Source organism: Heliangelus exortis, chromosome 25 (genome assembly GCF_036169615.1).
Source record: "Heliangelus exortis chromosome 25, bHelExo1.hap1, whole genome shotgun sequence".
In the NCBI taxonomy this organism is placed as follows: domain Eukaryota; kingdom Metazoa; phylum Chordata; class Aves; order Apodiformes; family Trochilidae; genus Heliangelus; species Heliangelus exortis.
The window spans coordinates 5005846-5029452 of record NC_092446.1 but is presented as its reverse complement, the minus strand read 5'-3'; the positions used below and the strand labels follow the sequence as shown (position 1 = coordinate 5029452).

Below are 23607 nucleotides of genomic sequence, written 5' to 3'. Positions count from 1 at the left end.
TGGCTGGGCACTGCTTTCCCACTCACAACCTTCCCAGGATTCATCTCCACCTGTGTTGCCCTGGGAAGTTTCTGAGTGTTGTGTCCCTGGCTGGGAACGTGGCTGTCTGCAGTCACCCGTCAGCCTGATCCCATCTGGATGTTCCAGGCTCAGAATACCTCAAAAGAAACCACAAAATCACCACGTGGCTGGCACCCAGCAGCTAATGAATGCTCTTTGTCACTTTTCAGTCATGGAGTGGGAAGAGATCAGTGGATGTAGAAGGGTTCATCCATCCTCCAGGCTGAGGGCAGAAAATTTCAGCATCCTTGAAGAGAGGACCCGAAGAAAAGTCAGGAGATTGTGGTAAGGAAAGGGGCAAACAGGGAGTAATTTAAAGTTCATAGACAGAGGTGCCTAGAGATCTGTTTGGGTTAGAGACCAAAGGTCCAGTGGCAGAGGAGATGAGATGGGCAGAGGAAGATACCACAGACTAAAAACCATGGACAGTGGGAGTAGCAGATCTGTTCCCAGGTGCCAGGAACCATTCAGGACTGAAGCTCTGCCTCAAAGCAGGAATTGTCTCCAGGGACCTGCAAACTGGGGCCGTGACACTGCTCAAACTGGGCTGGTGGAGAGCAGAATGAAACACAGGAGAAGCAGTGAGTTCCTGCCAAGCGTGGCACAAAACTCAGTGCCAGACCTTGGCGAGAGGGGATTTCTACTTTAAACAATATCATCTTTATGAGCCCAGCTTAAATTCTAGGTTAAGACTAGGTTGAAGGTATTTTGAATGATGTCTCTCCTGGCTTCTTTTGGATAACATCCTATTAAACCCCTCCATCTCCTTTCCTCAATGTCACTTCTGACTGCAGCCCCCTTGGTGGGCTCTGTCCCAATGGAGTCAGAGCCCCATGTGCCCCATGTAAAGGGAAGGAACATCCTCATGTGCAGCTTTGCCCACCAGTTCCTGCCCCACTGGTGCTGCAGGGCTGGCAGGAGCATCCTTGCACCACCCAGCAGCATCACCCCCAGCCTGGCAGCCCGGCCCCTGCTCCTGGCACGGTGCTTGCTCCAATGCCTGCTCCCAGCAGCTTCTCTGCCAGCCTGCAGTGAGTGCTGGGAGTGGGGAGACAGACTCCCATGTTTGGTTTTTTTGGTTTTTAATGGGTATTACTCCCATGTTTTGAGGGTTTTCTACACCCACAATCATGTGGTGCCCAGGGCAGGAACACCCTGGCTGTGTCTTGCTGGCTCTGTTGGACACTGCCCAGCACGGGGGCAAATACACACACAGGGAGTTCCAGAGACTGAGGTCTCCCTTCAGTCTCCCTTCAGCCTCTCTTCAGCCTCCCTTCAGTCTCCCTTCAGTCTCCTTTTCTCCAGGCTGAACACCACCACTTCCCTCAGCTGGGCCTTGCAAAATTAATTTCACCATTTGCATCCCACTCTCTCTCCTCCGTCTCTGCCTTTGCTTTTTGCCCCAGGATTGCTTCCACTGGAGAAAATGTTTTACTTTCCAAGTGTCTCAGGAAGAAGGGAGAGAGCAGCACTCCATAGCTTGCCCCAGGAGACAATGTCCCAAATCCTGGCAAACTTGTGATGTCTGCCAGCCAAGCACTCTGTCTCACCAGCTCCTCTGCAGCTGCCTAGAGCCGTGAGTATCAGAAAGATCTCCCCACCATGGGCACCAGACTCCAATTACTGCTGCATCACCACCTCCTGGGTGCTCAGAAACCTGCTCACATCACCTGCCCAGATGCCACACCTGGGAGATACCAGCAGGATATGGCTGTGTCACCTGGTGACTCAGATCCATCAGCTTTGGTGTGAAACTGGATCTAGAGGATATCTAGCAAGCTGCTGGCTCCTGACATCCTGCAGCACTGAGAGGCTCCAGCCCCTTGTGGGATGCTGGTTGGCAGCCATGGGGGTCAGAACAACTCACTGTGTGGGGCTGAGTCACCAGGAGAGTGGGGAAAACTGCACAGGGATCCATGGGGTTTTCTTTATCTTCTCATCTTCATCTTCTCCCTCTTGCTGGCCAGCTGGCCCAGCCAGGACTGACACCTCTGACACATGGGTGGCAGAGCCTTGAGTCTGGGATGGAGGGTGTCTCAGGAACCCACTGACACCACTGTGCTTGTGGCTGACCCTGACAAATCTGTGGATGTCGGGGCAGAGCAGCTCCTACGTTGCTGGAACCCATCTCACCCACTCGTGGCTTGTGGTGTCATCCAAGGGTGCAGGGAATCCAATCCCTTCTCTGTGGGATAACAAACATGGCAGGGAGACTTTTCCCTCCCTGCACCACCCATCATCCTCCAGGCACCCTGGGCAATACCACAGCCCTGTAAAAAAAAAAGAAAGTCTTGTAAGACAAAGGGTTAGGACACCTGAGCCTGGTCTGTATATACCTGCTCGTGTGCATCTCTGGGACCTCAAGAGGGGTCCTGCTCACCTGGGACACTCAACATCAACACAAAACACAACCCCACCCCCAGTGCCTCACACTTCGTGGGCAGCTGCCTGACTTCCCCTACAACCTCCCTCCTCACCAGACTCTGCACAAACTTCTCCCTCACTCACTTCCTTGGCCATGAGGATGTCAGCAGTGCCACAGGACACCCCAGGTTCTTGGGGTCCTGGTGCAGCCCCAGCAAAGGCTCCTGGGGCTCCAGAGAGTGTCAGGAGCCACGTGCTGGTGGGGCACAACCCATCCCAATGTGTGCAGAGGCCATGGACAGGGAGACGCAGCCATGCTCCATGGACATCTCCAGGCTTGCAGGGGCCATCCTGGGAGCAGGGGAGAAGGAGAGGGAGCCTCCAGCCCGGCTTGGAGACGGGGGAGCAGTTGCAGGGGGCTTGGGCAGAGGGTCCCCATCCTCAGTCCCTGTTTGCATATGCCAGGGCAGGGAATTTCCCCGGTTTTTTTTCCGTCAGCAAGCAGCCGAACTTTCTGCTCAGTGACCTTCGTCCCCACCCAGGGCGGGGCGCCCACGGGAGCTGCCAAATGTCACAAGCTGCCACCAGCGCTGCGGACCCGTCCCCCGTGGGGGGGCAGAGCGGGGCTGGGCTGGCTGCAGGGGGGCAGGGGACACGGTGAGGGCTGCGGACCCTGCGCTGGCACTCGCCCACCACTGCGAGCACATGGAGCACAGAGCCCTGCACACCCCGGGACAGGAGGGCAGGGACCCCCAGACAGCCTTGGGCCCCCCGGGGGTCGGTGCCCACCCTGCTGCCAGCCCCAGGGAAGGACAGGACGGTGGCTCTGTAGTGCCCCGTGGCAGACATGGGCACAGAGGGACATTTTGGTGGCCTCAGCACTTCAGCATCAGGCCCTGGCTGCTGCCCATGAGTGTGAGAAGGGGCAGCCCCTGGGTAGGGTGGGAGCTGCCACGTTTGAAGAAAAACTGAGAGGGGGGGGAAGGCCAGGAGAGGCTGCTTGAGACCAAGGGTGTGTGGGGGGGCAGGGTCTCTGAATGGCAGCCCTAATGTGTAGAAATGTGTGCACCCCCCCCCAGCTCCCCCAAGGAGCTCACAGCCCTGCAGAACACAGAGCCCCTCCTGTGGGGGATTCCAGACCACCCTATTGCCAGCTGTGAGACCAGCATCCCGCAGTGGGGGTCCAGCACCCCCACTCAGGAGGGCCCCCTTATCCCAGCATAACCCAGCACAGGCTGCCCAAGTGCCAGCTCCTTCCTCGCTGCTTTCCAAGAAGACACAAACCGTGATGTTCCTGGTAAGTGCAAATCACCCTGACTTCTGCTCTGACACCTTCAGTGCTTGGGGCAGAGCATGGATGGAGGCCAGCGCTGGGCCTGGCTCAGGACCACTTGGCATCCTGCCTTCAGCAAGAGGATTATTGTCCACCGGTGCTTCCCAGCACCCCGTTTTGGCAGGCAAGGTGGGTGCAGGTGCAGGTCACCCAATCTCCCTCTCCCTCTGCTGACACAAGTGGGGATGGCAGCCCCGATGCAGCTCACTGGGTGCTGGCTCCTTGTCCTCACATTCCCCCAGACTTTTCTCCTGCCCACCTCTGCTCTACAGCCAGGGTTTGCCCTCCAGGGCTGCAGGAGGAGCTGGGATCCACTGAGAGCACCCAGGGGTGTGAAGCACCCTGAGGGTGGTGCTTGGAAGCAGAGTGACAAACCCCTAATCCTGCATCACCATGGTGTTCACCCCTGATCTAGCTGATGTACCCCAGGACTTGGGGGATGCTGCAATAGTCCCTGTCCGGTTTCACCCCAAAACCAAGCCCCGTTCATCCCTGAAGCCCCTGGAGCATGTGACAGCCAGAGCAGGGGGACACGGGGTGGCACGGAGCTGAGACTGAGCCACCCTCTTGGGCCTCAAGGCACTGGGTCCCTCTGCACCCCGGAGAGACATCAGGCACTGCCACTGTCTGCTCCTGTAGAGCTGAAATTGTAAATATCTGAATGATTCTCCTTCTCTGCTCAGCTCTGCTGAGCTCCCCCTGCAGTGCTGGGTCCAGTTCTGGGCTTCAGAACACGGAGCTGTTGGAGCAAATCCAGAGGAAGCCACAGAGATGCTCCATGGGCTGGAGCAGCTCTGCTCTGGAGCTGGGCTGAGAGAGTTGGGGGAGTTCAACCTGGAGAAGACTCCAGGGAGACCTTGCTGTCACCTTTCAATACTTAAAGGAGGCCTCTAAGAGATGGGGACAGTGTTTTTAGCAGGGCCTGGAGCAACAGGACAAGGGGTGGTGGTTTTAAACTGAAAGAGGGGAGATTTAGATTAGATACAAGGGAGAACTTTTTACAATGAGGGTGGTGAAACACTGGCCCAGGCTGCCCAGAGAAGTGGTGTTTCCATCCCTGGAAACATCCAAGGTCAGGCTGGATGGAGCTCGGAGCAGCTTGATCTGGTTCCTGTTCACTGCTGGGGGGTTGGGCTGGATGCACCTCCTGTCCTGAACCATTCTGTGATTCTGTGAAAATCGTGGTGTTAATGAGAGTCCAGGAGCATCACCCAGCTGGGGGAGACACAGTGGGAGAAAGGAGAGCACCCAGCCCCAGCTGCTGCCTGCAGGTCCTGGGCAGAGCACCAGTGGGATCCAGGAGGCTGTGCTGGGGGGATGCTGGGGGATGCTGGGGGATGCTGGGGGGATGCTGGGGGATGCTGGGGGGATGCTGGGGAATGCTGGGGGATGTTGGGTGATGTTGAGGGGTGCTGGGGGGATGCTGGGGGGATGCTGGGGGATGCTGGGGGGATGCTGGGGAATGCTGGGGGATGTTGGGTGATGTTGAGGGGTGCTGGGGAGATGTTTGGCATTGCCAGGGGGATATTGACAATTGCCGGGGACCACTGGGGGGCTGCTGAGCTGCCCTGTCTGGGACCTGGCACATCCCTGCAGAGCTTGGCAGGCTCCCCAGGAGCGGGAGGTGACCAGCAGAGGGCTGGCCCTGCTCTGCCTCTCCACGGAGCCTCTTTCCTCTGCCCAGAGCTCTCCGGACCCCACATTCCGGCTGCTCCTCTGCCCGCTGCGTCGCCGCCAGCAGCCCCCGGCTCCCTGCGCTCGGGGCTGCTCTGTCTCCCACCCAACGCTTTCTCCGGAGGGTGCAGAGGGGACCATGCCCTCTCCACCGTCTCTTCTCCTCCTCCTCTTCCTCCTGCTGCTGCCGGGGCCGGGGGCTGTGGGGATGCGAGGCAGAGCTGGGCAGCCCGGGGCAGGCAGCAATCACCTTGGCCAGGGTGCAGACGGAGGTGGGACCGTGCCCAGGATTTCCCGGGATATTCCAGAGGTGCAGGAGACGAAGGAGAGGCAGCGGCGGGGGGCAGAGGAGGACTCCAAGTCGGTGCAGCAGTACGTGCCGGGGGTGAGGATGGAATTCCCACGGCCCCTCAACTCCGTCAGTCTGCACCCAACCAAAGCCCTGCTGCCCTCCAGCACGGATCCATCCCAGCAGCAGCAAGGGGTCCCCACGGATGGAGAGGGGGTAGCACCCCGAGCCAACCTCACTACTGTGTCTGACAAACGCCTGCAGATCCAGAACCCCCTGTACCCGGTGACAGAGAATTCCTACAGCGCCTACGCCGTGATGCTCCTCTCCCTCATCGTCTTCGCCGTGGGAATCATCGGGAACCTCTCTGTGATGTGCATCGTGTGGCACAACTACTACATGAAGAGTGCCTGGAACTCTATCTTGGCCAGCTTGGCTTTCTGGGACTTCCTTATCCTCTTTTTCTGCCTGCCTGTGGTAATCTTCAACGAGATCACCAAGATGAGGCTGCTGGGGGACCTGTCCTGTCGCATTGTGCCCTTCATGGAGGTAAGGTGCTGCACAGGGCCCTGGGGGGCTCAAGGAATCGTCTCCTCTTTGCTCTCTTGCTTCAGGGTTAGTTCAGGCTGCCCGTGGCCTGGTGCAAGGGCTTTGTACCCCCGAGACCCCCATCAGGAGGCATGACAAGGAGCCAAAGGACAGTCCCAATACTGACCTTCCCTTTGCCTCTGCTCTGGGACATTTCTCCGTCTCTGCACTGAAAGCCAGGACTGAGAAGAGCCCTGAAACCCCCCTTTGTCCAGCCAGCATGTTGAATTTTGTCTGTGGGCTCCCCTCTGCCTGTCTGTCCCTGCCTCAGCCTGGGGGTTCATCACTGGAGCAGGTTGGGCAGCACTGGTTGACAGCGGGCTGGGAAAACCCAAGGATTACATCTGAGAACCCAAGATCTTTGCTTGTTCCCAAGCCTCGTGCACGGGGCCGTGTTCAGGGTGAGCTGGGGCTCAGGGTGAGGGGGTCAGGCAGAATGGGCCAGGCTGCCCTGTTCTGCATGATCCTGCTCCTGTGGGGCATCTCCCACCCTGCAGGGATGGTTGGGATCTGGCTGCTCCTCTCTGTGCCCGTGTAGGAGAGACAGACCCAGCCTGCCCGAGGTTCCAGAGTCCACTGTGCTGACCAAGGGAACAAACACAAGGTTGGAAGGGATCAGGGACAGTGCCAGCTCCCTGAAGACCTTCTCCAGATTGGTCAGAGCAGTGCTCAGACCCCACCAATCCCACCCAGTGGCAGTGCCTGTGGCACAGCACACAAAAACCAGCTGTGAGCTGAGGCCAGGGCTTGAGAACACAGGGGCTCCTGTCCTCGGTCCCCCCAAGCCTGATCAGGCTGTGTGGGACCACAGACACCCCTCAGCACTGGTGGCCAGGCCAGCCTTGCCCTCCCAGGGCTGTCAGCATGCTGAGCTAGGACATGACCATCTATCATCACCAAACCCACCTATGCCCATCACCAGGCCTCAAGCCTGCCCAGGGAATTATCAGCTGGAGGGGACAGAGCAGCCCTTGGCATGCAGACAGGCAAAGCTCATGACCAAAGGGAGCTCAGCCCTGACAGGCAAAGAAATGGCCCCAAGACATTGACATGTCCCATAATAATCCCCTCCCCAGGAGCCTCCTCCCTGGTCCAGATTCTGCCTGGGCCCGTGGGACTCAGGGGTGCAGGACCTGACTCCATCCAGCTCCCTGGGTGCCCAGAGTGTCCTCCTGCTTCACCTGAGAGCAGCTGCAGGTTGGAGTGATTCCAGCACAGGCTGGGGCATCCTTGGCGATGGCATCTCCAGGTCCAGGGATCCAGCAGCACCAAGAGAAGGAGGAGGGAAGGATGGTGCCATGTGGGGGCTGCTGAAGGATGGGCCAGAGGGAGCCATGGTCCTGGGGTGAGCCCTGCCAGCTCAGCTTCTCCTCCTCCTGCCTCTGGACCAGGCTGGCACAGGCTGGCAGGGGCTTCAAAGATTCTCTGTTCACCTGGCACCCAGGGCTGGATGGGCATGGCCAGGCCAGAGCTCAAACCCCTGAAATGAGTCAGGCAGGAGAGAGGAACCCAGTCCCAGCCCAGTTTTTGCTGTCCAGCCTTTCTGGGCCAGCACTCCAGGCTGCCAGGTGAACTCTGCAAGGAGCAGATTTTTCTGTCCCCACCTTGTGGCTGCTCAAATGCTCTGGCAGGGGACCTGAAGCCAGGTGACAAGTGGTGTGCAGTGACCCATGGCACCACCTCTCTGTCCAGTCCCCATTCCCTTCCCTGCTGTTCCTCCCTGTGCTGTTCCCTCTTCCACTGCCTGGGACTGGAGGGACCCAAATCCTCTCTGGGGAGGTGCCCTGTGACACTGCCCATGGAGAGGGACTTGGGACAAGGGCACAGAATGACAGGACGAGGGGAAATAGTTTGAAGCAGTAAAGAGGGGAGATGGATATGAGATCTGAGGGGTAAATTCTTTGGGGTGAGGGTGCTGAGCCCCTGGCCCAGGTTGCCCCCAGAAGCTGTGGCTGCCCCATCCCTGGCAGTGTTGATGGTTGGATGGGGCTTGGAGCACCCTGGGCTGGGGGAGGGGTCCCTGATCAGGGCAGGGATTGGAACTGGATGGGCTTTAAGGTCCATTTGCACCCAAATAATTTTATGAATCTATGAATCTGTGACATGAGCAGCATTGTGGGTGGTGGGGCTGGGTGCAGGATGGTGCTGGGCAAGTGCCTGGTGCTGTGTCTGGGGGGGATTCTGCTGCACAAAACTGAAACTGAGAACTGAACCTGATGTTGGGTGCTTGGTGTCAGTGCTGGTCATGAGCTGATATCCTCTGCACCACTGCAGTGGCTGACCCAGGACCACTGGAAAAAAGTGGTTCCTGACCTGTTTGGGATTGCTGCATCATGCAGAGCCCTGGAGCCCTGGGAGTTTTCCTGAGTGCTGGGAAGGTCCTTCAGGACAGGGTGACACTTGGTGGCTTTGTGAGGCCAGGAACAGACGTGGGGCTGGTGGGGAGCAGCTGGTGGGACTCTGCCATTTTCCTGGCCGAGGGCTGTGGGACTTGGCTCTGAACAAAGCTGGAGCTCTGGGACTGTGGGGCCGGGACTGTGAAAGCTGATTGTGACCCTCAGTGCCTTGCCAGCCCTCCCAGAGCCTCGGTTCCTCTGCCTCCTTTGGCCCCTTCCCTTTGGCATCCAAGATGTTTTTCCTGACGCTCTCAATGCAGCGGAAATTGTCCCAAGCTGATCTGTGACAAGGGCTCCTTCAGCTCCTCGGGGCTGTCTGGGAAGCAGGAAACAACTCTGCAGAGCCACGCAGGGACAAACCAACCTGGGGCAGCTGGGGGACTCTGGGAAGGTGCTGATGGGAGCGATGACCCCTGCTTTTCCTCTTCAAGAACCATCCGGAATAAAAGAAGAGCTTGAGGGACACTCATGCTATTCCCAGACGTCCAGCAAAGTTTCTCTCTTCCAGAGAAAAAGGAGCTGGGCAGGCACAAAGAGGTCAAAGGCCACTTTCCTCCACTGTCCTTTCAGGAGGCACAGAAAAGTATCCACAGGCTGCACGGAAGGGTTTTTGGGCGGTGGTCCTGGGGAGCCACCGGCCACGCTGCCCCTGCAATAAGGGTCACTGCTTCTCCCTCTCCTTTTCCAGGTGTCCTCGCTGGGAGTCACCACCTTCAGCCTCTGTGCCCTGGGCATTGACAGGTTCCATGCAGCCACCAGTCCCCAGAGCAGTGCCCGTCCCATCGAGCAGTGCCAGTCCATCATTGCCAAGCTGGCTGTCATCTGGGTGGGCTCCATGACCCTCTCGGTGCCAGAGATCCTGCTCTGGCAGCTGGCGCAGGACACGTCCCCCGTGTCTGGCACGGTGACAGAGTATTGCATCATGAAGCCCTCGTCCAACCTGCCCGAGTCCATCTACTCCCTGGTGCTCACCTACCAAAACGCTCGGATGTGGTGGTATTTTGGTTGCTACTTCTGCTTGCCCATCCTCTTCACTGTCACCTGCCAGCTGGTGACCCGCAGGATCAGCGGCACCGAGAAGAAGCCCGAGAGCCGAGGGACCAAGCAGAGCCAGGCTGAGAGTCACTTAAACTGCACCATCATTGGGCTGACCATCATCTACGGGCTCTGCACCACCCCCGAGAACGTCTGCAACATCGTGGTGGCCTACATGTCCCCGGAGATGTCCAAGCAGACCTTGGACCTGCTCCATCTCATCAACCAGTTCTTCCTGTTCTTCAAGTGCTCGGTCACCCCTGTGCTGCTCCTCTGCCTCTGCAGACCCCTGGGCCAGGCATTCATGGACTGCTGCTGCTGCTGCTGTGAGGGCTGCAGCCCTGACACTGCCTCCAGCGAGGGCAGTGCTGACAGCAAGCTCAAAACAGAGATGTCCTCCTCCATCTTCTTCGACAAGCCCCGGGAGTCCCCCCCGCCCCTCATGGCCCTGGGCACCCCCTGCTAAGTGCCAGCAGGGAGCTGTAGAGATCGATCCACCACCTCCTCCCAAGACCAAATGTTGTTTTGCCATTAGTGCCCGTGTCTGGATGTGGAGCAAGCAGAAGAGACAGCTCAGGGGTTTGCACCGTGGCCTTCAAACCCCACGTTGGGAGAGCTGGGCTTGAAACCCAAGTCCCTGGGGCTCCCCTGGCAGCCTTCTCACCTCCCCAGCAAGGCCATCAGCACCCTCCCGTCCTGGCTGCCTGGCCAAATTCAGAGGGGTTGCTGCTCTGGAGATGGAGTTGTGCCAGAAAGGTCCCATATGAACCTCCAGAGGGTTGCAGAGCACATAGCAAACAAACTGCCCTTGTCCTGACCCACCCCCTCCTGCCAACCCCCTCCTCAGTAGAAGGTTCCTGTGACTCTGTCCCCTTGGATCCAAGCAGTGCCCTTTACCTGCTCAATAAACCATAACCTAGAGCACCTGGTGCATGCAGGTGTCCAGCACCCCCCAGCTGAGCCCCAGGGAGCCAGCACCTGGGCCTTGGGTGACCTTTTCCTGAGGGTTCTGGGGTGGGCATGGGCAGGATGGGGGCGGGGGGCAGGACAGAGCCTTGCCAGCTCAGGCACCTCCTGAGGGTGATGGGGAAGGGGGTGATGCTGAGCCAGCTGGTGCCAGGCCAGACCCTGGGGTTCCCTTCCCAAGCACTGGGTTCAGGGGAGGGTGGTTTGTAGGACTCAGGTGGGTCCCAGCACCGGGCTGAGATGCTCTGCAGCCTGGCAGGGAGGTTTTTGTTCTGCACTGGGCAGGATCATGGTGCTGCCGTGCCGGGGGTGAACCCTTGGGGGGGGGAACACATCTCATCTCGACAGCCCCACGCAGGGCTCCTGACCTTCACCCACCTGCTCACTGCAGGGATAAAGTTGTCCCAGGATGATGGGTTCAGGGCATCTGGGTTTCCACATCCACCCCCTGCCCGAGGCTCTTGCTCTGGGGTGGTGGGAGGGGGCTGAGGGCAGCCTGGGCCAGGGGAGCTGTGAGAGCTCCTTGTCCTGGGGCTGGCAGCCACCCCAGCCCGTGGATGCCAGGGAGAGGGAGATGGTTGCTAGGGGCTGGTGAATGCGAGGGGCTCACTGCAGGCTTTGTGTGCACAGACACCCACTGGGGCTTTGCTTTCACAGCCCCGTTTCCAGGGAAACAAAAGCCCCAGTTTTCTTCCAAGAGCACAAAACTGGGTTTTTTCCTTTTCCTCCCTCCCCCCCCCCCCCTCTCCCAGTGCTGGGCCCTGCAGGTTGGGAGCAGCTGCAGAGGGGAAGGGGCTCATCCTAATGCAGGGAGAGAAGAGGGGGAGCAGAGGCTGCCCCTGCCCCTCCCTCCCTGCACCCCCCTGGGGCCAGAGGGGTCCCCGGGTGGGTTGGGATGGGAGGATGGTAGCAGGGGCAGCTCTCGTGCACTTGGGCACTGCTGCCCTGTCCTGAGCTCGGGCCAAGGGTGAACAAAGCCAGGATTGTTGCTGATGTGTGGGGAGGGGTAGGGGGGGGCACAGGCAGCACCATCACCCCAGGCTGCCAGCAGCACAGCCCCACAGCAGACACAACACCCCACGGGCCCCAAGGGACACCACAGACCCGGGGTGTCCCCCCCAGCAATGCCCACAGCCCCCCAGGAGGGCAGATCCATCCCTCCCAGTTGGCTCCAGAACCTCCTGGGTGAGCACATCCCTGTGGGGTACCTGGCACTTCCAAAGGAACAGAAACCCCAGCTCTACAGAGGTGTGGGCATGGCTCCCAGGAAAGATGGGTGGGTGGGGGTGAGGAAGCAACGTGACTGCATCCACACCCACCAACGCAAAATTGTTAATTTATTATTATTAGGAGGCAAAAAAAAAAAAAAAGTACAGTTACAAGAATCATTTCCCAACAGAGGTCGAATCTGAGCCAAAATATGTCTTTAAAAAAAAAAAAAAAAAAAAAAAAAGGGTACAAGGGGGGGGTGACAACACTTTACAATTCATTAAATTAAAAAAAAAAGGAAACCTCTCTGTGCAACTCTGCAAAAAATGAGAACAGAAGAGAAATCCCCAGCAACAAGGACCCCCCAGCCCCCCCACCCCCTGCCCCAGCCCTCAGCTGGACACAGGCAGCTGCTTCCCTCTGCTCTGCCTCTGACCTGACCCCTCCAGGTACCAGTTTGTCCCCCCCAGCCCACTAAACCTCCTAAACTGGCCCCAACCCCCCTGGCCAGGCCCCCTGCTTGCACCTCCAGAGCCCCAGCAACTCATCAGATGATGCAGATGGGGCAAAGCCTCCCCCAAAAATTTCCTCCTGCTGACCAGGACCCAACTGTCCCCTCCCCAGCCCCCAGGCAGCAGAGCTGGGGGTGCTGTGGGGAGCAGGGCACGGGGAGCTGGGAAGGTTCTGGAACACTGCCCAGCACTGGCAGGCAGGGGACTGGGTGTGCAGGGACTCTCTGACCCCACGTGTGTCTTTGGGGTGTCCCTGGGTGTCCCCATGTGTGCCCCCCCCTCCCCAGGGTCCCTGCACCATGTCCTTGGCCAGGGCTGAGCCAGCAGCCCCCAGCCCTTTTGCCACCTCTGGGGGCAGCTGGGGCAGGGAGGGGACATGAGCCACCTCCCTGTGGGGACACTGGGCTCACTGGGACCCCCTCCCCGTGCTGGCACCAGCCCCAGCACAGCAGGGACAGGAGCAGGGACAGGAGCAGGGCAGGAGGAGGAGGAGGAGGAGGGGGTGGCTGGGGCAGTGGCAGAGCAGCCAGAGGCAGGGGGTGACAGACCCCAAAGCAGGGAGGAGCCCAGGGGCAATGCCTCACCCCAACCCCAGCCCCACGGGACTGAAGGCTCAGGCAGAGTCCTGACACCCCCAGCCCAGGGCTCAGGGAGGACCCTGGGAGGGGGTGAGTGAGTCCCAGGGGACATGCCCAGAGCCTGGCACAGCCCTGTCCCCAGGGAGCTCCCTTCTGACACCCTCATCTCCCTCAGGCAGCCTCAGGGCACCCTCAGCTTTCCTACTGCTCACAGGGCCCATTCAGTTCAGCACTGTTGCTTAACTTAAAAAATTAAAATATATATACATATATATATATACTGTATACACAGACAACAACAGAATAGTGCCAAAAGAGGAGGGAGAGACAGAGAGAGGGAGGAGAGGAGGGCAGAGTTGGACATTTTCTTTACAATAAAAACAAGGGCTCCACCTCAACAAGAGCGGAGTCTGGGGTCCCCTAAAAATACCCAACTAGAGAGAGCTTGAGGGACAGAGCAGGTGAGAGGAGGGGCAGGGACTTGTACAATGGCATCTTCCCAATCTGAGCCGTGCTCTGCAGGATCTCAGCTTCTCCTCGACTTTGAGTGTTGGATAAGCCACTGTAGGGTGATGTCTGTGAAGGCAAACAGACACTTACAGCCTCCCCCTCCTCCACACAACCTCTCCCCCCACCCCTGCACCCCAAGCACTGCTCTGCAGCCCTGGGCACTCACCAATATTGTCCTTTTCTTTGCAGGAGATGGAGTAGCAACAAATCTCACGGTCCTGGATGGCAGAGAGGTTCCTGCAGGAGAGGAGTGAGCCCTGGCTGCAGACCCCTGGAGCCTCCAGGCAGCCTCATGAGGGGTCCCTTTGGACCTTGACTCCAAAATGGGGACATTTTGCATGAACAACACCTCCCCAGGCTCCCAAGGGACTGTGTGTGGGCTGGGTGAGGACACTGGTGCCCCATGTCCACGGCTGGTGGACACACACATGTGGTGCAGGAATTACGTGACAGAGCAGCAGGGACCCTGCACCACTGACAGGCTGGCCATGACATGAAAATCACAGCTTTCCTCCTTAAATCCTGGCTGCATGGCCCTGTGGCAAGATGGGACGGGGAGTGGCACTGGGCACTGCACAGGGACAGATCTTGGAGCAGTGTCTGGGAGATGCTCCAGTCCCAGCCCCAGTTCCCTGTGGCACACAGGACCTGGCACTGATGGCCACAGTCCCAGCTCCTCCCCATTCTTGTCCCCTCCCCTGACCACTGCCTTGGCCACCCCCAGCCCATCCCAGGCACTGTAGCACCACCCCAGCTGGGGAAGGGTGACCGTGCCAGAGGGGACACAGCAGGAAGAGGGTTGTCACCCTTTGTGTCACTCAGGCCACCACTTACATCTTCTCAATGAGCTCCTTCTCATCCAAGGCACCAGGGAGGTCTCGCTTGTTCCCCAGCACCAGGACCTGCAGGGCAGGAGAGGGAACACTTGAAGCTCTTGGCCACCAACTAGACCAGGCAGGAACCTCCTTCTGCCACCCCAAAGCAGGTCCTGCTTCAGATGTAAGACAGCCCTGGCCACTTCACCAGGGTGTGCCCAAAGAGAAAACCCTCAGCAGGCAATCAGCAGGTGGAGCCCTTCAATTAACAGTCTGAATTAGGGTGTACACAGCATCCCGTGAGCACTCTCTAGTCCCAGGGAGAAGCTGGCCCCACAGCACAACTGCCCTGAAGGCCACCAGCATCTGTCCTGCCATCTAGAACATTCTCCCAGGTGTCTCTGGCTGGCTTTGAGCAAAATGTGGATTGAAAAGGCTGAACCCAGAGCTGCCAGGAAGGAGTGAGATAGGGACAGCAATGCAGAACCTGCTCTCTGCAGGCAGCCAGCCCAAAAAAGCAGCAGCTCTTTGAACTATCCACTCATCTCTTATTATTTCAAGGCTTTTCACAACCACAAAAGCATCCTCAGACTGGAAGGGAAGTAACCACCCAGCAGGACTCGTTCGTCCTCCTGGAAGGTGCCACATGACTGTCACCTGCCAAGGACAGCACTGAGCCTGCAGCATTCCCCCACTGAAATCTGGAGATGTGTTCTCAAAAAAAGAAAGGCTGCAAGTGCAGCACGTGATACTGGGAGCTTCATTTAATTTGCACCAAAGGTTTGGGATACTCAATTAGCTCCTCTTCAATTAGCAGGATGGTGACTGGGATGCTCCATCAGCATCCTGCCCTGACACAGTGTGCCCCATGCTGCCACCTTCCTGAGAATGTCACAGCCCAGCAGCTGCTGTCCTGGGGGACAAGACTTTGACATCCCACCATAAACAAGGTGCAAATTGATGTGAGAGGATAGATCTTGCACATCAAGAGTTTTGGGGTTTTTTTGTGTCTTCCAAAGCTCCCTTCCCTGCTGGCTGGCCTGGTCCTGGGCTGGGAAAGCATCAAATCCCCAGCTCCCACAGGAGTGCAGCAGGGAAGGGGAGCCCCTCCACAAAGGGAATTTGCCACCCAAATCAACAGTGCAGTGCAAGCCCCTTCCTCCAGCCCTGGCAGTCACCAGCCTGGGGACCACGGACAGGCAGGGGGAACCTGTCCTGGCAGGAGCTCACCGGGATGCCCTGGAGCTGGGGCTTGTCAAGCAGGTTGTGTAGCTCATTCTTGGAGGCTTCTATCTTCTCCTGGTCAGCAGCATCCACCATGTACCTGCAAGGGAAGGGACACCAATGAGCACAGTCCCCAAGGTCCCCGAGGTCCCCAGGGCTGGGCTTTGTGTCATCACCAAGCCTTGCTTGCATGGCAGCCAACAATTCCTGGGCCAGTGCATGGAGGTGATGGACAATGGGATCCTTCCCACAGAGTCTCTTTTCCCAGAAGAGGGCTGGAGTGTTGTTGAGAGCCTCTCCTGTCTCCCAGGGGAGTGGAGGATCCCCCTGTCCCCATCTCCCAGGAGCCCAGAACAGGGGGAAGGTGGGCAAGGGGAACCCAGGAGCTGCACAACACAGGTTGTCCCCAAGCACCAAAGCAAAACTGGGTGGCAGCTCCTTACAGAAGGAACACCCAGAACAAAGGACAAGAAGTGGAGGAGCTGAGGACAGAGAACACACTGAAGGGAGATCCTGGCAGAGGGAAGGACCTGCTTGTCTTCTCCACAGGAGCAATCTTGGGGCACAGAGCAAAGGCAGCAATGCTTTGTTGTTAGCAGAGAGGAAAATCAGGGAAGGATTTAGATCTCATGCGTGGACACCCATCCTGCAAAGGATGTAAGTGAAGCCAAACCTAAGGAGAGTAACTGATCAATGTGGCCTTTATTATAAAGATCAAGAAGTTGGCAGAGAAGTGAGAAATACCACCAAGATTCATCAGGTCTGGAGGGGTTTATTATAAAAATAAAAAAAGAGCTTTTAGTTACTGAAGCACCAAACACAGGAAAACACCAGCCTGCCACCAGCCTTCATCATTCCAGACAGTGTGAGAGGGCTGAAGGACACAGAAAAGGGATGGGACACAGCTGGAAACAAGGAAGGCAGACTGGAGCATGGTCCCTTTTGTTTCCTCTCAGTCAGATGGGCCATTTTGGAAAAAAATGTGAAATTATGGAAAAGGCAGTGGAAGGAATGAAAAAAATGGGATTTTGTTATTTCCAGCAAAGCTCCAGAAAAATAAAATGTGTCGAGGCCATGTCCCAGCATGGTGACAAACAGGAAGGGCAGAAGTGGACACTGCTGCTCCCAGATAAGCTGGACAAGCAGTATCTGACTCCTCACACCTATCAGACCTACAGCTGGGAAGGGCAGCAGACACTAAGCCTGCTCAGTGCACTGCCAACTGCTGAAGATCAAATCAATCTCATCTTCTAATTGTGTTTAAGCAACACTGATGTGGTCTCCAGGAGGAAATTCCTGTCTTTATGAGCAGGCAGCCTGCTTCCCATCTACATCTTGTCAGGCTCCTCTCCAGCTTGGACTCCCTGGGACTGCAATTACTGCCAGGTTTATCAGCAGGGGACAAGCAGGGACACACAGTGACCCTCAGCAGGGAGACTCTCAGGTTCATCTGGCAGCACAAAACCACCACGACTGGAAACGTGCTGCCAGCTGCCCTTAAAACCAGCCCCTTTGGAAGGGCTGAGCCCCCCCAGGCAGCCCAGGGGAGCCAGGCAGGGAAACTCAGACTGGGCTGAGCGATGCTGGAAGGAGCTGGCAGGGCCCTGGCTGCCCCGAGCACCCAGGGGAGCACCCAGGAAGCATCTGCACACCCAACATCAGTGCCTGGCTCTGGCTCTGCCCTGCCCAGCACCCCTGAGGGGGGGGAAATGGGACTGTGACCCCCTGGCAGGGCTCACCACGGGTGTGTGGGAGCTGGGGGTCCCAGGGGTACTCACACGATGGCACTGACTCCACGGCAGTACCGCTCCCACATGCTGCGGAACCGCGGCTGGCCACCGATGTCCCAGAGCTGTGACAAGGAGAAAGGGGGGGGTTTGCCCCAACCATCCTCACCATTTTCCCACCATCCTGACCTTTTCCCACCATCCTGTCCAAGACCCTTCCCCACCCAGCCGGAGCATGCATGAAACAGACCCCAGCCCCTTGCTCTTTGTCCCAAACGGAGGGAGGCTCCTGACTCAGCACAGAAAGGGACATCCCAGGGCAGGGCAGCTGAAGGGACACCTCCTGTGACATTCCTCTGGTGGCACAGGGGACCCCTGCCCCAAGCTGAGGGGCTCCTCCCCATGCCTGCCACGCGTCCTGGGCTTTCCCTGATGTATTTGCCATTTCAAAACACTCAGCACACTTTCAGAACTGTGTCTGCCACTGGCAGAGATCCCCAGTGACCTTTTCCAGCCTGTCCCACCTATCTTTCCCAGTCTAATGAGGAGCCCTGGGAAGATCCAGAAGGGGGAGAAACCTCCTTTCCCTTTGCTCTGGATGCAGAGACCACCACTGCAAGCCATGACCCTCCCTGGCACCCCCACCCTCACCAAGGTGACTCCATCCACAAGTTTTTATAAGAAAATCCCCAGCTCTGCAGCCTGGACTGGCTCTAACTACAGAGCTGGATCCACTGCATCCCTTCCCACCATCTCCTCTAGTGGGTACCTGCAGAACCCTAACTGGACAGATCCCCCCAACCACACTGGGGCTTCCAGCATTTTTCATTCTCCAGAAGTCCCACCAACCCCTTCACCCCAACTTTCATCCCAAGAGACAATAACACCCAGACCTCACCTTTATGGTGACGTTGCCCTTGGTGATCTTCCTCATGTTGAAGCCCACGGTTGGGATCATGTCCTCATTGAACTGTCCTGACTGCAAGGAACAAGGTGAAATGTGTCAGGAGGCAGGGAAACCCTGACAGCCTCCCCAGTTGCCTGGAAATAAACCTGAACCCCAAAACCAGCCCCGTGGTGGGACAGCACGGCCTCCTCCTGATCTACACTGCCTGCAAAATTTGAGCCAAGGAGATGAAAAAACCTGCAGAAGGGAAATCCTGCAGCAGCTGTGTGGGGCACAGGGTGCCCAGGCTGTCCCTATGAAGCCCCTGGCCACCATCTCAGAGGCTCAGCCAACCCAACCCTTTCCTGGTGGGATTCCCAAGCTCTTTCCAGGAGGAGACAGAGCCCTTTGCCAACTGCAGTGACCCCAGGTCAGCCGTGCAAGGCCACAGGACCTGCTGGCAGCCCTGCACCAGGAGTCCTGGGGGCTGTAGCATGGTTCTTGCTGTGGATCATTTATCATCAGCCCAAACCCAACTAATTTCTGCTTTCCTGCTGGTCTGCTACCTGCCTGTGCAGGTCCTCTGGCCCCTACACCCTGCCTGGTGGCCCTGCTAGTGATGTGGGGGGACACAAAGGGTTCCCTCTCCCCATCCTCAGAAGCTGCCACCTCCTGTGCTCCAGCAGCACCCAGGCAGAAGGATGAAACTGCTGCAGATCTGAAGCATCCCACAGCCACCAGAAAACTAGGTTAGAATTGTCTGAGTGGTGAACAGGCCCCCTGGCACCACCAGGAGATGCTGCTGGTTCCACACACATGGGAGGGAGGGGACAGTGGCCTCAGCCTGGTGAAGCCCACCCCACCTTCCAGTTTGCTGCTCAAATCCCACTGCTGTGAGATGATCCTGGGCTGAGCAGCACAGAGGGATGCTCCAGGCAGCCCCAGGAGCATCCCTGGGGCAGGAGCTACAACAATCTGTGACCCTCTGCCTCCTGAAGCTTTCTGCCTCTCTGGCAACATCATGGCACTCAAAAACACCTTTAACTTTGTTGCTTTAAAATCCATCACTGTGGAGGGCCCTGCAGCTGGATGCCAGGGACATGATGGAAAAATAGGGTTGGATAACAAGGGTAACACAGCACTGGGGCTTTTGGCCACCAGTGCCAGAAACCTGCAGGAACCACCAACTGCAGCTGAGCTGAGTCCAGCAGCTCTTGACTGGCTTAAAAATCTCAGTTTCTCAAGGACTTTTCTGGGTTTTCTTTCAGTTAAGACAAACCTCAAAAAGAGAAGGCAATTTATGCCATTTTCTGATAAGCAGAATTTTGTGCCTGGTTGAGCCACCAGTTCCTCCAGACTCACCATGTCAGCAACTCCCCTGGTTTTTCCTGACCTCTTCCAAGAGCTCTGCAAGATGTGCCACTTCCCTTTTTCATTTCCCTTTTGCATTCATCAGCAGAGCCCAGCAGCCAAGGGGTCTCCAGGACATGGTGCACTCAGAAACGAGGCTGGGGCCTGGCAGGGAAGGGTGTGGGGCAGAGCAGGGGAAGCATTCAGGAACCCCTCTACCAACAGAGGGAATGTTTCTTGTGCTCTGAGGCAACGTCTCTGAGGTTCAACACCTTATTTGACTTTTATGGAGAAAAATGAAGTTTCTTAAATGAAAGGGAAAATCCTTGGGCTGCTTTTGGTTCTCCAGCACACTGCAGCTCAAAACACCAGGGGTGTTGACCCAGCACCCTATTCAAGGCAGAGAGGACACAGGAGATGCTCCCAGCAGCTTCTCAGGGATGCACAGCACAGCTCTCAACTCTGACTTAGCCTGGACACCTCTGTCCCTGAGCTGCAGCAATGTCTGCACCTGCCTCCAGCTGGAAGTGTCTGGAATGAGGCAGGATCTGGATGGAGGGACAGAGGTGTGGGCAGACCAAGTGCTGATGGCTCTGCAGTGACTGCTTCCTGGGCGCAGGACACGTGCACGATGGCAGCAGAGTTTCTGTCAGAGAAACTCTGGGAGAAAAGCAAAAGCCTCTGGATCCAAGAAGCAAAGCCCTGAGAAGGTTCCATTCCTAGGAGCCTGGGGAATCCTGAGGGACAGGACCAGAGCACAGCACTGCACATCCCCAGCCACGCAATGCAGGGGCAGCAGCAATGCCCTCAGAGGGCTCCAGATCCTTGGGGACACAGTGAAGGTCACAACCCTGCCCTCAGCATTGTTTCCTCTTGTAGGAACCAGGAGTGGGCTCTCTGCTGTTCAGTGCATGTCTACAGACACAGTGGACCCACACATGCCCCTGCACCCTTGATTCTGGTGTCCCAGCCAGAGGGATGGTCCCAGCAATGGCTCCTTGAAACCACGGTGTTCAACCTGTCCTCACCCCACAGGGTCTCCATGTCCCTGCTCTGTCACTCTCAGTATCCATCTCCCTCAGTATCCATCTCCCACAGTCCCACAGATGCAGCACTGGGGCAGCTTGGCCCATCTCCTGTTTCTGAGGCCTCTCAGAGACCTCCAGGCATAGCCTTGCTCTCAGCTCAACCTTCTCCCTTCCCAGCACATCCTCTCCCAAGCAGTGTCCCCAAACCAGCCACGATGCAGCCAGCAGCAAGGCTGGAGGAGCCTGCACCTCGCAGGACACTTGGGGACCCTGCCAGGGCAGCCTGTCCTGCCTCAGCAAACTGCATTTCTAACCATTTCCCTGGGTCAGGGTCTCTCTGCTGTGTGTTTGGGTGTCTGAGCATCTGTTCTCCAAAAGAGGGTTCAGAGGCCACTCGTCCCAGTTGCAAGAAAGTGTTTAAGCAGTGTTTAAGCAGTGCCCAAGACATCTTCTTGAAGGACATTGCTTTGGGATCTGAACTTTGCAAATAACTTCACAGAGAGAGAAGCAAAGCAGCAGCAGAGACTCAGCTCCTTGCTCAGCACCCTGAGCCTGACTGACCTGCAAGGGTGTCAGACAACCTGTGCAAGGCAAAATGCCCCAGCAGCTTTGGGATAAAGCTTCCTCACCCTTTACACTGATCTATTAAAATGGCATTAAATTACTTCTCCATTTCTCATGTAGCCTGTATTGCCATTACCAGCACACACCAGGCCCAGAGCAGGATTAGCCTACGTGTGGCACCACTGGATTCCACCCTCATGTGGGATGCAAAAAAGGACCATTAAGCATGCAAAGAGCGGGGATGAAATCACCCCAAAAAAGGACTGGTGCCATCACTGTCCCAGAGAGACAGCAACTCCCTGTCCTGGGAGCTGGCATGGAAGAAGCAGCAAAACACCTGAGCACTGAATGCCAGGAAAGAGCTGGAGAGCAGGGGCACCATCATCTCCGAGGCAAAACCATTTTTGGGTGTTTTCCCACTGCCCCGGGCACTTCAGGAAGGATGTTTCCATCCCTGCAGCACCAGTGTAAACCCTCGTGGGGGGTGTAGTGCAAGCAAAACCTCCAAATAAGTGGGAAAATCCCCTTTGGCAGCACCCAGCACCCCGAGTGAGTAGAAAGAACTCGCTCTGCTTTGGAGCCGAGGCACGGAGCAAAGCAACGTGCACAGACACGGGGAGGGGACACAGCTGAAGGGTCTGCATCCACCTCCTCCATGAAATCCCTGGGAACCAGGGCCCAAACCGGTCCCGCCGGGATGGCAGCATCGCGTTTAGAGAGGGCGAGAACATCCCCAAGAGGCAGAGGGGAGACCGAGCCGAGCATCCCCACGGGTGAAACCCCACCCGGCGCTTGAGCATCCCCGAACCCGGGGAGGGGACGGCGCCGAAGGAAGAAGCCAGGGGGAAAGAAGGGGTCCCCGGGGCGAGAATCGGGGTCCAGCCGGTACCGGGAGGTGCCAAGAAACGCCGCGGCTGTTGGGTGCTGAGCGCCGGGGACCGCCAGGAAAAAACCTCCCGGCAAGGCCCCGGCTGAGCGGGCCCGGCCATGACAAAGCGTCCTGAGGAGGGGACAGAGAGAAAGGGGGGCGGGGGGGTCCCCAAGGGCCCAGACCCCGCGGACACCCGGCTCCGGCAGCCCCAGCCCCGCCGGGAAGGGCAGAACGGGCCTGGGATCCATCCCGCCCCGGGCCCTGCTCCTGCTCGGGGCTGCGGGGGAAAAACCCCGAGGTGTGCCCGGGTGTGCCCCCCCCCAAAGCCCCGCACTCCACACGGTGTCTGGGCCGGGAGGAGACGGATCGGAGCGGTTCTGCGGAGAGATTTGGGGCTGCGGTGCGGGGATGCAGCGGGAGGGGCGAGATGGGTGCGGTGGGGTGCGGGGCTCGGGAGCGGGGCGGGGGTGCGGGTGGGGTGCAGTGGTTGAAGTGGGGGTGCAGTGGGGGTGCAGTGTGGGTGAATGGGGGTGCAGGGGATGCAGTGCGTGCAGTGCGGGTGCAGTGTATGCAGTGTATGCAGTGGGGGTGCAGTGTGGGTGCAGTGGGGGTGCAGGGGGTGCAGTGGGGGTGCAGTGTATGCAGTGGGGGTGCAGTGTGGGGGTGCAGTGGGGGTGCAATGGGGGTGCAGAGGGCAGCCGGAGGGATCTGCCAAGCCGAGGCCCCCGCAGCGGGGCCGCAGGGGGTGGGGGCCGCCGCCGCCGCTGCTCACCGCGATCACGTTGACGAAGGTGGTCTTGCCCGAGTACTGCAGCCCCACCAGGGTCAGCTCCATCTCCTCCTTCCAGAACAGCGCCCGGAACCAGTCCAGCAGTTTGTTGAAGAGCGCCAGCATGGTGCCGGGCCGGGCCGCGCCGACCGAGGCCGAGCCGAGCGGGATGGAGACGGGGCGGGGCCGAGCCGAGCGGGGCCGAGCGGTTCCGGGCCGAGCCGATCGCGGACGAACGGAGCCGAGCGGTTCCGGGCCGAGCCGAGCGGGTTCCGATCGGGGTCGGTCCGGGCCGCGCCGCCACCCCGGTATTGTCCGCGCGCCCTCCTGCCGCACCGCCGCGCGCCGCCTCGCGCCCCGCACGCGCCGGGTGGGGTCCGCGCGCCGACCGCCACAGCCGTCACTGGCGCCCCCTGGCGGCGGGGAGGAATCACTGCAGCGGAGACCGCGAGCACGGGAGGGACCGGGACAGCGGCACCGAACCCCCACTGCCACCCCCCGAACCCAAACTGACACCACCGAACCCAAACTGACACCCCCTGCACCCCGACTGCCACCCCCCGAACCCAAACTGACACTCCCGAACCCCAACTGACACCCCCCGAACCCAAACTGACACCACCGAACCCCGACTGCCACCCCCCGAACCCAAACTGACACCCCCGAACCCAAACTGACACCCCCTGCACCCCCACTGCCACCCCCCGAACCCAAACTGACACCCCCGAACCCAAACTGACACCCCCTGCACCCCCACTGCCACCCCCCGAACCCAAACTGACACCACCGAACCCAGACTGACACCCCTCAACTACCACCCCCGAACCCTGACTGACACCCCCTGCACCCCCACTGCCAC

General features: G+C 58.4%; 2 protein-coding genes across 2 annotated transcripts; one reads left to right on the top strand and one right to left on the bottom strand.

The window, feature by feature from the left end:
* The first annotated feature begins 5441 nt into the window (after nt 1-5441).
* On the top strand, nt 5442-10663 carry GPR37L1 (G protein-coupled receptor 37 like 1). The gene is made up of 2 exons (XM_071768492.1): nt 5442-6269; nt 9393-10663. Exons 1-2 carry the CDS (start codon nt 5571-5573, stop codon nt 10203-10205), a joined length of 1512 nt encoding a protein of 503 aa, XP_071624593.1. The 5' UTR covers nt 5442-5570; the 3' UTR covers nt 10206-10663.
* Nucleotides 10664-12023: 1360 nt separating this feature from the next.
* ARL8A (ARF like GTPase 8A) lies at nt 12024-23131 on the bottom strand. The gene is made up of 7 exons (XM_071768217.1): nt 22752-23131; nt 18179-18259; nt 17332-17405; nt 15560-15653; nt 14349-14416; nt 13681-13751; nt 12024-13580 (listed from the first exon to the last, which is right to left on the bottom strand). The coding sequence occupies exons 1-7, from the start codon at nt 22872-22874 to the stop codon at nt 13531-13533; spliced, it is 561 nt and encodes a 186-aa protein (XP_071624318.1). The 5' UTR covers nt 22875-23131; the 3' UTR covers nt 12024-13530.
* Between the last annotated feature and the right edge of the window lie 476 nt (nt 23132-23607).